The following is a 13088-nucleotide window of genomic DNA, read 5'->3' on the forward strand; positions in this document are numbered from 1 at the left end:
TTATTAATCAACACAATTACAAATATCTACTTCATGAATGACATCTACAAAGAACTACTGGTTGCAGTACCATAAAATGTCTGCAGGTGGAGCCCCAGAGCAAAAACGGCTGGAAAACTTTTTCAAATTTTTTTTTTGTTGTTGTTGTAATTTTTGGTCCAAAATTTGACAAAAACGTCATACTATACTGTCGACCAAAATTTGAAAAAAAATTTGACCAAAAATGTTTGGTCCAAAATTTGACAAAAATTTGACCAAAAATTTTTGGTCCAAAATTTTACAAAAACGTCATACTATAATATGTCGACCAAAATTTGACCAAAATAATTTGACCAAAAAAATTTTGGTCCAAAACTTGACAAAAACATCATAATATGCCATGTCGTCCAAAATTTGAAAAAAAAAAAAAGACCCAAAATTTGACAAAAACGTAACTAATTTGAAAAAAAACGTCATACTATACTGTCGACCAAAATTTGAAAAAAAAAATTGACCAAAAATTTTTGGTCCAAAATTTGACAAAAACGTCATTCTATATATGTAGACCAAAATTTTAAAAAAATTGACCAAAAAAATGTCGGTCCAAAATTTGACAAAAACATCATATTATACTGTCGTCCAAAATTTGAAAAAAAAAAAGACCCAAAATTTGACAAAAACGCCGTACTACACAGTCGACCAAAATTTGAAAAAAAAATTTCACCAAAATTTTTGCTCCAAAATTTGACAAAAATGTCATACTATACTATGTCGACCAAAATTTGAAAAAAAAATTTGACCAAAAATTTTTGGTCCAAAATTTGAAAAAAACGTCATACTATAATGTCGACTGAAATTAAAAAAAAAAATTGACAAAAAAAATTTTGGTCCAAAATTTGACAAAAACATCATATTATACTATGTCGACCAAAATTTGAAAAAAAAATTCACCAAAATTTTTGCTCCAAAATTTGACAAAAACGTCATACTATACTATGTCGACCAAAATGTAAAAATTTTTTTTTACCAAAAACATTTTGTTTCAAAATTTGACAAAAACATCATACTATACTATATCGACCAAATTAAAAAAAAAATGTTAAAAAAAAAATTTGGGTCCAAAATTTGACATTAAAGTCATATTATACTATGTCGTCCAACATTTGAAAAAAAAAAAGACCCAAAATTTGACAAAAAAGTCATACTATACTATGTCATCCCAAATTGAGTATAGCATGTTAAAGCAACCTAAGGAAGTGATTTCAATGAAAACAAAGTGAGGACCGGTCAAAATGTCCTCACTCCGTGAAAATTACCTCACTTTGTTGGTTAAAAACCCTCATTGGTCCTCAGTATGCCCCAAGTACAAGAACACACACACACACACACACACACACACACACACACACACACACACACACACACACACACACACACACACACACACACACACACACACACACTGTATAGTTGCATTTTGTAGATATTGTTGTTTCAATTTTTGAGGTCTTAAGAAGAACTCTGATCGTTCAATTCAAACTAACTAGTGATGTGGCATTGTGAGTTCTTAATTATTAAGTTAATTATTAATCCAAATAGGTAATCGGCTTAATTCATGAGACTGGATCAGTGAACTAATTAAAACTCAATAATAGCAGCTACATCTATCAATCCTATTGCTAGGAAACACTCATGGATCCCCCTGGATCAGCTTATTGTAAAAATAGGCAAAAGGTTTATTCTCAAAAAAGCCTGTGTGGCTCACTCGCATGATGCAGCCGAGTCCTGTGCCTCATACAGGCTGTGTGGATGCTGTCATCAGTTAACACTTGTGCCTAAATGCAAATAGAATGAAAAGTTCCATGCAACACACAGGTCTCCAGTGTGGACCCAGCCTAGACCAAGCTGTGCTCACAGCGCCCTCTGCTGGACAATACAGTAATTACTTCCAGGGGCGGACGTGTATAGGGACGATATGGGCGACACGCCCTACCAACTAGGAGGAGAAAGAGAATTTGTTTTCCTAAGCAATTTCAAATATCCTTTTATTATTATCTGTCATTGTCCAATCAGAAACGTCAGATTCAAGTCACGTTTTATGGTCCTGCCTCTTTTGGGGCGATTTGATTGACGTGGAGAATCACCCGAAAATTCTCCTGTCTTTGACTGTCATGTTAAAAAAGTTTTTTTAACATGACATTTTTAACATGAGGATTTATGTGCATGCACTAACGTGCAAAATGATACTGTCTTTCTTTATGCACTTATTGAATGGGTCGCCTTAATCATTATCAGAAAAAATCCCCCCCCTCCCTCCTGAAATGTTCTTCAGGAGCTGCCACTGATTACTTCAGATGGCCTGATGCTCTGCTCGGCTGACCCTAGTTTCACCCGCCAGTTTCAAAAAGTGACAGCCCCAGTGCTTGTATCAGTACTCGGTATTGACAAGTATTAAAATGAAGTAAACTGTCCTCACAGTGTGTAGCACAAAAAAATAATCAAAAAAAATCACAGACTTGTACGAGATAAAGTAGACCGGGTCCCTGCTGGGGCTGTAGATGTGGAGGGAGTGGGGGGGATGGGGCAGAGGTATTGGAGAGAAGTGCACATGCTGGCAGTCGGTGAACAGTGAGTATAGGAAGTGAGGTCAGGGCGCACAATGTCCTCCCACTATTGGACTCCCCTTGGATCAGGTCATGTTATCTTGTCTGAGCAGTGCTTCCGCACACACACACACACACACACACGCAGAACAGAACATGCTGCACACAACACAGATTAAACACGGCTCTTGTTGACTCAACATTTTTTAATGCAAAACTTATTGCTATGCATCGTATAGTGTAATATCTTGTGTGCAATCCCAGGCAATGTCTACACTTTGAATCAAGTTCATGCTGAATATATTGTGGTTATCTACTGGAAGGATCATCTTATGTAAATAAATGGATATGCAGTGAAATATAATGACGACTAGGCAAAATGATGTTGTTATGTTGCACATATAGACATAAGTACTGTACCGTGCAAAAGTCTTCGACCACCACCAGCTTTGTTGTTTCTACATCAGTCAAATTTTGTGATCGTTAGTATTTGAATTGAAATGATGCATCTGAAAGTTGATCTGATATATTATCAAGCTCTTTAACTCCTACGACATGTATATGTCATGATATACAGGTGTGGTATGCATTATCTTAAGTATACCTGGTGTATTAGACCCTTTTCACAGCAGATAACTGTTGACATGAAATAGTATTACAAACGCAGGTTTTACCTGTAACATCAATTAGGGTTCCACTCCAGTTTTAAGAGAGCCAGGGGTCATGCTATTGTACTGAACAGGATGGTGACAATGAATATTTGACACTTTAACCTTTGCTGCTTACATTGACTTATATTTTCTTTCAGGTTCATGGTATAATGCGTCGTTCCAGCTCCTTCAACACTGGTCGCATTGAGCATCTTTACCAGAACCGTTGTGCACACTCTCCAGGCAGTAAGTGTTCTGTTCAACCCTGTTTCAAATCTAAAATGTCATTATTATTTCTGCAAGAGGACTTTTTTTGGACATTAAGCTGGTCTTCACAAGGGCTGGGCGATATGACTTAAAAATAAAATCCCCAATTTTTTTTATACCAGATGCTATTTTTATAATTGATTTTTTTTTAACTACTAAAGACAAAATAATTATTCATAAGGGGTACTATGTGCAAACAGATGACGTTTTATACACACACACACACACACACACACACACACACACACACACACACACACACACACACACGTCTGACACGGTTTTCCGTGTGAGTTAAAAAAAAAAATAAGAATAAAAAAAAAACATTTGTTCAGTACGTCCTCTATGACTGGAGCACAGACTCCGTCTGACATAGACTCTGGACTGAAATACAGCAGCAGTGTGATGCTGGTCGTGGACCAGACTCCTCTGTTAAATATTGAGATTTTAGACTTTTCCTCTGGTAATTGTTGGAGATTAACCCAGGTTTTTAGGATAGTTGAGGCACTGTTCTGCTCGATCCTTGCGTCGGGCGTCTCTTCCTGTGACGGCACTCTCGCTGTTTTCCGTGCACGCCGCCATGTTGATATTGTCAGAGAACTAGGGGGGGAGGTGTGGGAGGGGAATGGAGCAGAGGGGACAGGAGCTGAGAGAGAGCAGTAGACCGTATTGAAATATCAACTTTCATTTTATTTTAACATTTTCTATACAAATAAACCCAATTTTGATTTAATATTGATTAATTGCCCAGGCCTAGTCTTGACTGAGGGTGTTGTGATCCATTTTATTTCCAAGTATCTTCTGCAAAATGTTGTGTCACTTGTATTTATTCTTGATTATTAGTTCATACTATTAATCAAGCCACTTTAATTCTCTAAACATTGCAACGGCCAACAGTTGCCCTTGCTGATCAGTAACATGTACTCTCATTGTTAGGGAATTCTTCCCATTTGCAGAAACGTAATCATACTACGTACATATACGCAGAGTTTATATCCAAGCTGTATGACAGCATACTGTAAATATGGAAAACTTAGTACAAGTACACTTTATACACATGTACACGTGACTTTAGCGTGTATTTTTTTGGGCTGCAACTAACCTTTATTTGGCAATAAAACGTCAGAACGTTTTGAAAACAAACCAAAATGAATGATTTCTTTGTTATATGGAGCAAAGAAATATTGTTTTAATGAAAAAAAAAATATATGTATATATATATATATATATATATATATATATATATTAACTTATTATCAAAATAGTTGATGTTAATTTCGTTATTGAGTGATAATCGATTAATTGAATAATTGCTACGACCCCCTCCCCCTCCCAAAATGTTACCAAATATCAGCCATCGGGTATACCTTTATTAAATACTCCATAATTAAGCCCAAATGAATTAATTTAGGCAGTTAATAGGATAATTCATTATTTATAGTATTTTTGCATGTAAATTTTATGCCATTAAGTACATACATTTTTTAATGTAAATTAATTGACTAGCAATGAATCATTAGCATCCCAAGTTACTGTAGAATTACTTTGTTTTAAAATATGAAAATGAACCTCTTTGTTAGGATTGAAGATAGTCGTCCATTGTTGCATGGAGATTAATCGATCACTTTGTGTCTCTGACAGATATGGTGCTTCATTACGGTGACTTGACTGACAGCACGTGTCTGGTGAAAATTATCAACGAGGTGAAACCTGTGGAGATCTACAACCTGGGAGCCCAGAGCCATGTCAAGGTAGTGTAGTCACTAACTCACATGAATGGTGTTTGGTGTAACGGACCCCAAACAACAAAACATCTTTGATTCTAATTTAAATATCTTAAAGCTCATTATACATATGAAGTGTCATCTTGAGGACTGATCATCAGAATTCGAGGTACCGTCAGGCTGTGTACATTCAAGTCTTTGTTGACTGTTCTTTTTCACAATTGAAATTTTCTTCATTAGGCCTTCACCTGCTAATAATGAATAGAATGAAATTACTGTTAGCTAATGCAAAATGCAACATGTAATACTATTAGGAAACTACTTAAACCATGTTTCTTCTTTTTTCCACTATTCTTCACTACTATTGCATCTGAATATCCACTTTTACAAGTACAGACGCTTCATCTACTGAAATACTTTTGTGATCTTTTACTTCCTCTGTCATTTTAAGACTCCGTATGAAACTCATTGGATGCCAGTAAAGAAAAAAATGCCTTTAACTGTGCGTGTGTGAGAACCAGAGACTGCTTATGTTCTATTGACTGCTACTGGGAACAGTTAACAGTTAAAAACGGGACTCTCAGTTCTGGGAAGTGAGAGGCTCATGTGCGGAGGATGCTGTAGTTGACAAGACGGGAAATAATGTTTTCTTGGATGGGTCAGTCTGTGCCACAGTGTCCCTTTTGTCTCAAAGCTCTGTGATGATCCCTGGAGATCCTGCTGCATCACCCTCTCCTCCCCCAGCTCCTCCAAACTGCGATCTGACACACATTCTCCAGACAAGCACTGATCCTCCTTTGCTATGGTGGTTTGGGTAGGATATGGAGCCAAGAGCTGAGTCACATCATAGATAATGAGGTCATTTTTATGTGTATAGACACTGCCTCTCATAGTAGCAGTTTCCTTAACAAAGCCCATATAGTCTTGTATGGCAGGGAATGACACTTTTCACCTCTACAGTATTCAGTGGTATACAAGAGTTTGGTCACCCCTGTAAATGTTCATGATTTTCTGTTATAAATCATTGGTTGTTTGGATAAGAAATTTCAGTTAAATATATCATATAGGAGACAAACATAGTGATATTTGAGAAGTGAAATAAAGTTTATATGATTTACAGAAAGTGTGCAAGAATTATTTAAACAAAATTATGCATGTGCATATTTAGGCACCCTCTTCATTTTATTTATAAAGGAAAATCATGAAAATTTTTCCAAACTTTTGCATACCACTGTATTAGACAATGCATACATCACACAATTATGTCAGAATACTTGTGTCTGTGTAATGTGTGTATTTTGAGACACACTTTGACATCAATTAAAACTTTATTCAATTTGACAGTTATGTGACAGTGCACGATCTTTCTAAATTAAGTTTCCCCTTAAAGGGGAAGTAAGTAGTTTATAGTGCCATCTAGAGGAGAGGCTGAAATTTACAACAAAGACCTGCTGCTCTGCTCACTCCCTCCCTTCCCTGAGCGCTACGGTATCCGCAGCTGGTCAAATGTCGTCCTCGTCGTCTTTCTCCGTGTCAGCAGATGAGGTTCGTGAGGCGAGGGAGAGGGCGGAGCTACCGCGGCCGTAGCAGACGAAGCGGAGAGAGTGGAGGCGGGACTTCACGCTTGATTTGTTCTCTCACGTTTGTCCTTACAGGCTCCTGTAGAAACATGTCGTCTCTCTGCCAACAGTGGCTATGCGACCGCGGCCCGCGACCATGTTATTTTAAATGACTTTTTGAAACACTACGAAAATTAAACAAAGAATATTATACAGCGTCTAGACAATGCAGGAGCACATAATATGTATACAAAAGTGGATTTTGGGTCATATAAACTCATAAATACTACATATTGTCCCTTTAACTGCCGACAGAGTGTAAATCTGGATGCCAACTTCAGTATTGTTTCAGATCCCAATGCTAATTAACATAAATATCTTATTTTACATGCTTTCATTGTGACGTGTACATGTTCTCTGTAGTGGAATGGTGCAAATTAGAGAGCAGAGAACAGCTTGCATACTGTATTGTGAGAAGCACCTCGGGGGTATTGTAAAGATGAGTGCATGAGTGATTGTGTGGGTGCTGGTTTCCGCTGTAGAACATCATCAATAAGAACAGAGTGAATGTTGCAGGGTGGAAAGTGGACAGGAAGCCTTATTTTCTTTGTGACTGTAACAGCACAGGGGCTGAACAGTCTGGTCTTTGTGCTCAGGCAGCTTTCCCTTGTAAGAAAAACATGAGAAGGTTTTTCTTTCTCTCTCGGATTGATACATTCCTTAGGTTTATTATATTAAAGGTAGTTACAAAGATTACAACGGTTCAATGAAATCATGGTTTACCCTATGCCTTGCTTAGGCATACTCTGTCTGGTGTCGTCGCTTCAGTCCTGTCTGAGTGCTACTACTTCCTCACAGTGAATTCTTTTAACTCAACATAGACATGCATATTTGTCACCTTTTAACAGAATTACGATGATTAAATTAATCTGGAGCCTCTTCCTTCATCGTTCTTTTACAATCGACTCCCTTTGTATTCTAGGCAGCGACTCTTACAGCAGAAGGCAAAAGGCAGATCATAGGCAACCCTAAGTTGGACAACATTGGTACAACCTCTAATGTTCAGCGAGATACGATTTCTTACAGCCTTAAGCAGCATTTGTTGTTTTATGGTTTTTTCAGAAATACTGGCAACATACTATCAAAGAGGTAGTGAAAAAGAGTTTTGTGTGGGACCTGTGCAGCTCCACAACAATATCTAACCCTGTAAAATCCAAAAGTAGAAAAAAACTCTGTCCTATTAAAGGAGCGTCTGATGCAGAAATTAAAGTTTCTTTGGGGATTTTTTAACTTTCTATTAAGTTTTTTTTTTTACGGAAATGTCATATTACTATTGTGTTATGGAGATTTTTGATAATCAGGTGAGGTGACCAGTGATGGAACTTCTGGAGTCAGTGATGAGTTAAGTTGAAATATTTTATTGTAGACTGCTCAGATCCGAGGAGAACTGAGACCATGCCTGACGCCTGAACAGTATTAGTATTAGAATTTGCCAAACAACACCTAAAAAAGCTGTTATAATTCTGGAAGAACATCCTCTGGACAGATGAGACCAAGATCAACTTGTACCACAGTGATGGGAAGAGAAGAGTGTGGAGAAGGAAAGGAACTGCTCATGATCCACAACATACCACCTCATCAGTGAAGCATGGTGGTGGTAGTGTCATGGTGTGGGCATGTATGGCTGCTAATGGAACTGGTACCCTTGTGTTTATTGATGATGTAACTGCTGACAAAAGCAGCAGGATGAATTCTGAAGTGTTTCCAATAATATTATTTGCTCATATTCAGCCAAATGCTTCAGAACTCATTGGACGGCACTGTTCTCAGCCGCGATATTTCAGACTGAACTCTCACACCCAGAAGACAGAGTGTGTTGTGATTGGCCAATACCCGGAAGTGACATATTCAGCACACCTGGTCTCAGCAGGGCAGCTCCCCCCTCTGGAACGGTGGATGCACTGCTACTCATTATCAAAACATTGTTTTAACAAAGTTTAAAAATAGCTTCTTCACGTCTCCCCGCCGCAGTCCCTTTTATGACTTTGACCCGGAGTCAGACCCAGAGTCAGAAGACACTGACGCTCGTGAAACACCTCCACAACGGATGTTATTCTTCTTCTGCGGTTCACTGTACGCAACCGGATGTGCCCGGACTAGTGCCCGGAGCAGGACGATCTGCTGTTCAGGAGAGCCGCTGTTTACGTACCCGAACCGGGTTTTTTCAGAGATCTCGCTGAGCCCGAGATTACAATAAAACACAGCGTTCTCAGCAGTGGCTGAACTGTTTGTTTTGAATCTTCAGGGCTTCATAAACAAGGTAATGACGCAGATACACACTAAACAACAGTGTTAATTGGAACTTCCGGTCTAGGTCCGCTTTAAAGTATCGGAGAAACGTGGTTTCATGACGTGAGGCTGATTTGACTCGGAGAGTGATGAACAATCTGCTATTTAATACAGTCCATTGGCCAGAGTTGCTCACTGTCTGACTGATGTTTATATAATTGCCGTCCAATCAGCTGTGTATCTGAAGTGTGTTTTCTGTCTCCTAGGACTCATTAGCTTTGTGTGTGTGTGTGTTGTGCATGTTTTCCATTGTTTAAAATGTGCCTCGCTGGATTAGAATCCTCTTGGCTTTTGGACAAACACAGATGCATTATAATGTCTGGGTCCTCATTGCATTCCGCCCATCGAGGGACCAGAAAGGACACTGCTCTGCGTTGGTGGCCTGGTACAGTCAGCAGTCAGCGTCACTCACTGTCCAGGCCAATCCCTGTTTTGAAAAGGTTAGGTCTTGTGTGCATGGGCCGAAAGTGAACTTTTAAGAATAGCCTTTTTAGTGCCAAGAGAAACACGTCTGCACTTTCCTTTTTCAGAGTCTGGGAATGTTTTGCGGTTGTGCTTTGCGGGTCAGATTTGTTGCTCCACTCATGAGTCAGTTCTTTTTCTGTTTCCCAGCAAAAAGTTGTAATACACAGAAACATGCAATTTCATTGAAGGAGAAAGGGGAGGGGGGTGACCTTTTTGAGATTTGTGAAGTAAATTCACTTAGCCAATAGTATATAGTTAATTAAACACCTCAGCTGCCCTGTTTGAGTCACATTCAAACAGTAAACTAATCCTTACTATGTAGATGTAGTTTCACCTATGATTTATAGATGGCAGCAATGAGCCACTGTGGATGACTCGCTCTACATTATAGTTAGATATTACACAGCAATGGTCCCAAAGAAGCCAAACGAATACTATTTACTTTAGCAAGTGATTATTACAAAATATTGGATTTTTGGAGATTGGAAATACTGGATTTTCAGTGATGTGGGCGTTCTCTATATGAATAAGTGGAATGGATTGGTTAATGACACACTGAAGGGGCTCTCTCTGCCTTACACTATGAAGTGAAGGGAAGAATGACCGGTTATATCATTATTATTTATTTAAACTCTGATTATGGCCATATAGAATTTGTTGGCACATTTGTGTAAAAAATAAATGAATAAATGAAAACTCCAAATGTCCAAAAATTATTTAGGGGGGCTTAAGAATATATTAGAATAGAATTTTAAAATAGGTCTAATGACTTTAATTTAGAAATGGGTGCATGTACGGCCTTCCCTGGATAAACACCTCCCATCACATTTGAATTTTTTCTATTAGCTGGCTCTTACCGTGACATCATCACTTTCCCTCGACACAGCAGTGTGTGTGGGGGGGGGGGGTGTCCGCATACATTCAGTGCATAAAGTCAGCGGAATTCAGCATGAGCGGGAGAGGAAGTAGGAAAATAGACTTCCGGTTTACTTTTCAGAATAAAAGCTCCCGCGTTGACGCCACGTCACGTCACAAAAACAGTCCTCGTCCGCAGTTCTGTGCAATTCTTGAATAAGAAAAAAAGATTAAAACGATTAGTTTGATGTACTGTACGTCTACATTTATATACATTTCCAGCTGTACATTGCTGGAAAAGTGTGGAAATTGACCTTTAAAGTCTTTGAAAAGTGCTTGAATTTGACCATAGAAACGAGCGTATGGAATCTGGTAAGTGATTGACAGCAGTCTGTAGTGTGTTAGTCAGTACGAGCCTTGTGACAATAAAGCCACGCAGCAGCAATATTATTGTGTTTTATGAGTGTTGTGTGTAGTTCGTAACCAGGGAACTAAATCAAACTCATCAATCTTCCTGTCGCTATATTCTCTGGGGAGACATTTACCAATAATAATCAGCTTCATAGCTTCTTATGTAGGGTAATGATTTATCTGGAGCTCTGCTGATATTTTATGACCCATGAACAAGACCAGTCTCACCTACTTTCAAATAATATCTCCGTGTGAATGTGTTTGCATCATGAACTGTTTTTTTTTTTTGCCCTATAATTAGATTAAACCTACAATTTAAGTGTTTTGTTGTGGTATTTATCTGCGTAATACTATAATAATGAAATTAATACTTGTATCAAAGCTTTTCAAAAAGGGACTTCACCATCATTCTGTCTGAATGGGAGATGTTTACACAAGTAAAGGAAGAACCACAAGATACTCATCCTTTATTATGAACTCCATGTAATGCTTTGATTATCACATCCAGACAATTTATTATAAAATCACTCAGTTAGTAGTCATAAGTAACATCAGCTCATTAGTTGGAACTCACACATGCACATGCACACACACAGAGAGACACAGTTTGGTTTCCATTACTTTGGGCTTGGCGATTAATCCATTTCAAATCAAAATTCCCTTCCACCTCCCCCCACTAGTTCTCTGACAATATCAACATGGAAAAAACAACTCAGTTAGAACTAGTTAACAATCCTATAAACGTTGGTTAATCTCCAACAACTACCGGGGAAATGTCTAAAATCTCAATATTTAACAGAGGAGTCTGGTGTTATAGGGACGGCCTCCAGGGAGTGCCGAGCTGCATAAACCCTGCCACTGTATGTGACTGTATCAGTCTGTGCTCCGGAGACAATCCGAGACAAAGATCAAACCGAACAGTGCTGAACTGTAGATCAGTTAAAAAGACTTAAAGCGGAACTAGACCGGAAGTTCCTATTATCGCTGTTTTTTTTGGTGTGTATCTGCGTCATTACCTTGTTTATGAAGCCCTGACGGTTCGAAACAAACAGTTCAGCCATTGCTGAGAACGTTGTGTTTTATTGTAATCTCGGGGCTCAACGAGATCACTGAAAATCCCGTAATAGTTACGTAAGCAGCGGTTCTCCTGAACAACCGATCGTCCTGCTCCGGGCACTAGTCCGGGCACATCCGGTTGCGTACATTGAACCGCAGAAGAAGAATAACGTCCGTTGTGGAGGTGTTTCACGAGCGACAGTGTCTTCTGACTCTGGGTCTGACTCCGGTTTAAAGTCATAAAGGGACTGCGGCGGGGAGTCGTGAAGAAGCTATTTTTAAACACTGTTAATGTGGAGCAGTGCATCCGCCGTTCCAGAGGGGGGCGCTGCACTTCTGAGAACGGATGCGCTGGATAGTACTGGCCAATCACAAGACTCTGTCTTCTGGGGGTGAAAGTTCACTCTGAAAAACACTGTCAGAAAAGAGGATTTCTATCGGCTATTTTACAGCAACTAGGAGGTTTTTGACCATAAAAACAAGTTAATATATGTAAGTAGACCTCCATAACTAACATATATGTACAACAGGACCACTCTATGTGACCTTTAACAATCTTAAAAACGAGGGTTAATCTCCAACAATTACCAGGGTAATGTCTAAAATCTCAATATTTAACAGAGGAGTCTGGACCGGCATCACACTGCTGCTGTATTTCAGTCCAGAGACTGTGCTCTGGTCATGGAGGACGTACTGAACAAATCATTTTATAATTAATTGACACTAAAAACAACTGCTTTATATGTCACGAGTCACTTGTTTGTGTGTGTGTGTGTAACGTAATTTGAACATAGTACCCCATATTAATATTCATTTTGTCTTTAGTAGTTAAAAAATAATAAAATAAATAATAATAATAAAAATCGAATCTGGTATAAGAAAATCAGGGATATTATTTTTAGGCCATATCGCCCAGCCCTACTTCAGAGGACATTACTTTTAATTGCATTCATTTTCTGGAGACTTGAGGTGTATCTTGTTAGCTATGTTAGTTTCTAAAGCCTGGAAAACAACGCCAAGTTTTATTTCTTTAGCATCGTCTGGTCTGTATGTTTAAACAATAGTGACTTGTTAGTCTATTTGGGCTGATCATTCTTTATGCATGACACAATAATAGTAAAAGGTCTATATTTATATATCCTTATTTTCTATCACACATCGGGATCAACA

General features: G+C 38.5%; 1 protein-coding gene across 1 annotated transcript in view; it reads left to right on the forward strand.

Annotated features, from left to right (window-relative positions):
• The window catches only part of gmds (GDP-mannose 4,6-dehydratase), a gene marked incomplete at its 5' end in the record, with an annotated part of 150298 nt that overhangs the window by 15532 nt on the left and 121678 nt on the right, over positions 1-13088 (forward strand). Inside the window, 2 exons of the mRNA XM_083887734.1 lie at positions 3391-3478; positions 5141-5250. Coding sequence (XP_083743860.1) covers positions 3391-3478; positions 5141-5250 — 198 coding nt within the window. The remainder of the gene's footprint in view (positions 1-3390; positions 3479-5140; positions 5251-13088) is intronic.

This window comes from Microchirus variegatus (assembly GCF_963457635.1).
Source record: "Microchirus variegatus genome assembly, chromosome: 4".
In the NCBI taxonomy this organism is placed as follows: domain Eukaryota; kingdom Metazoa; phylum Chordata; class Actinopteri; order Pleuronectiformes; family Soleidae; genus Microchirus; species Microchirus variegatus.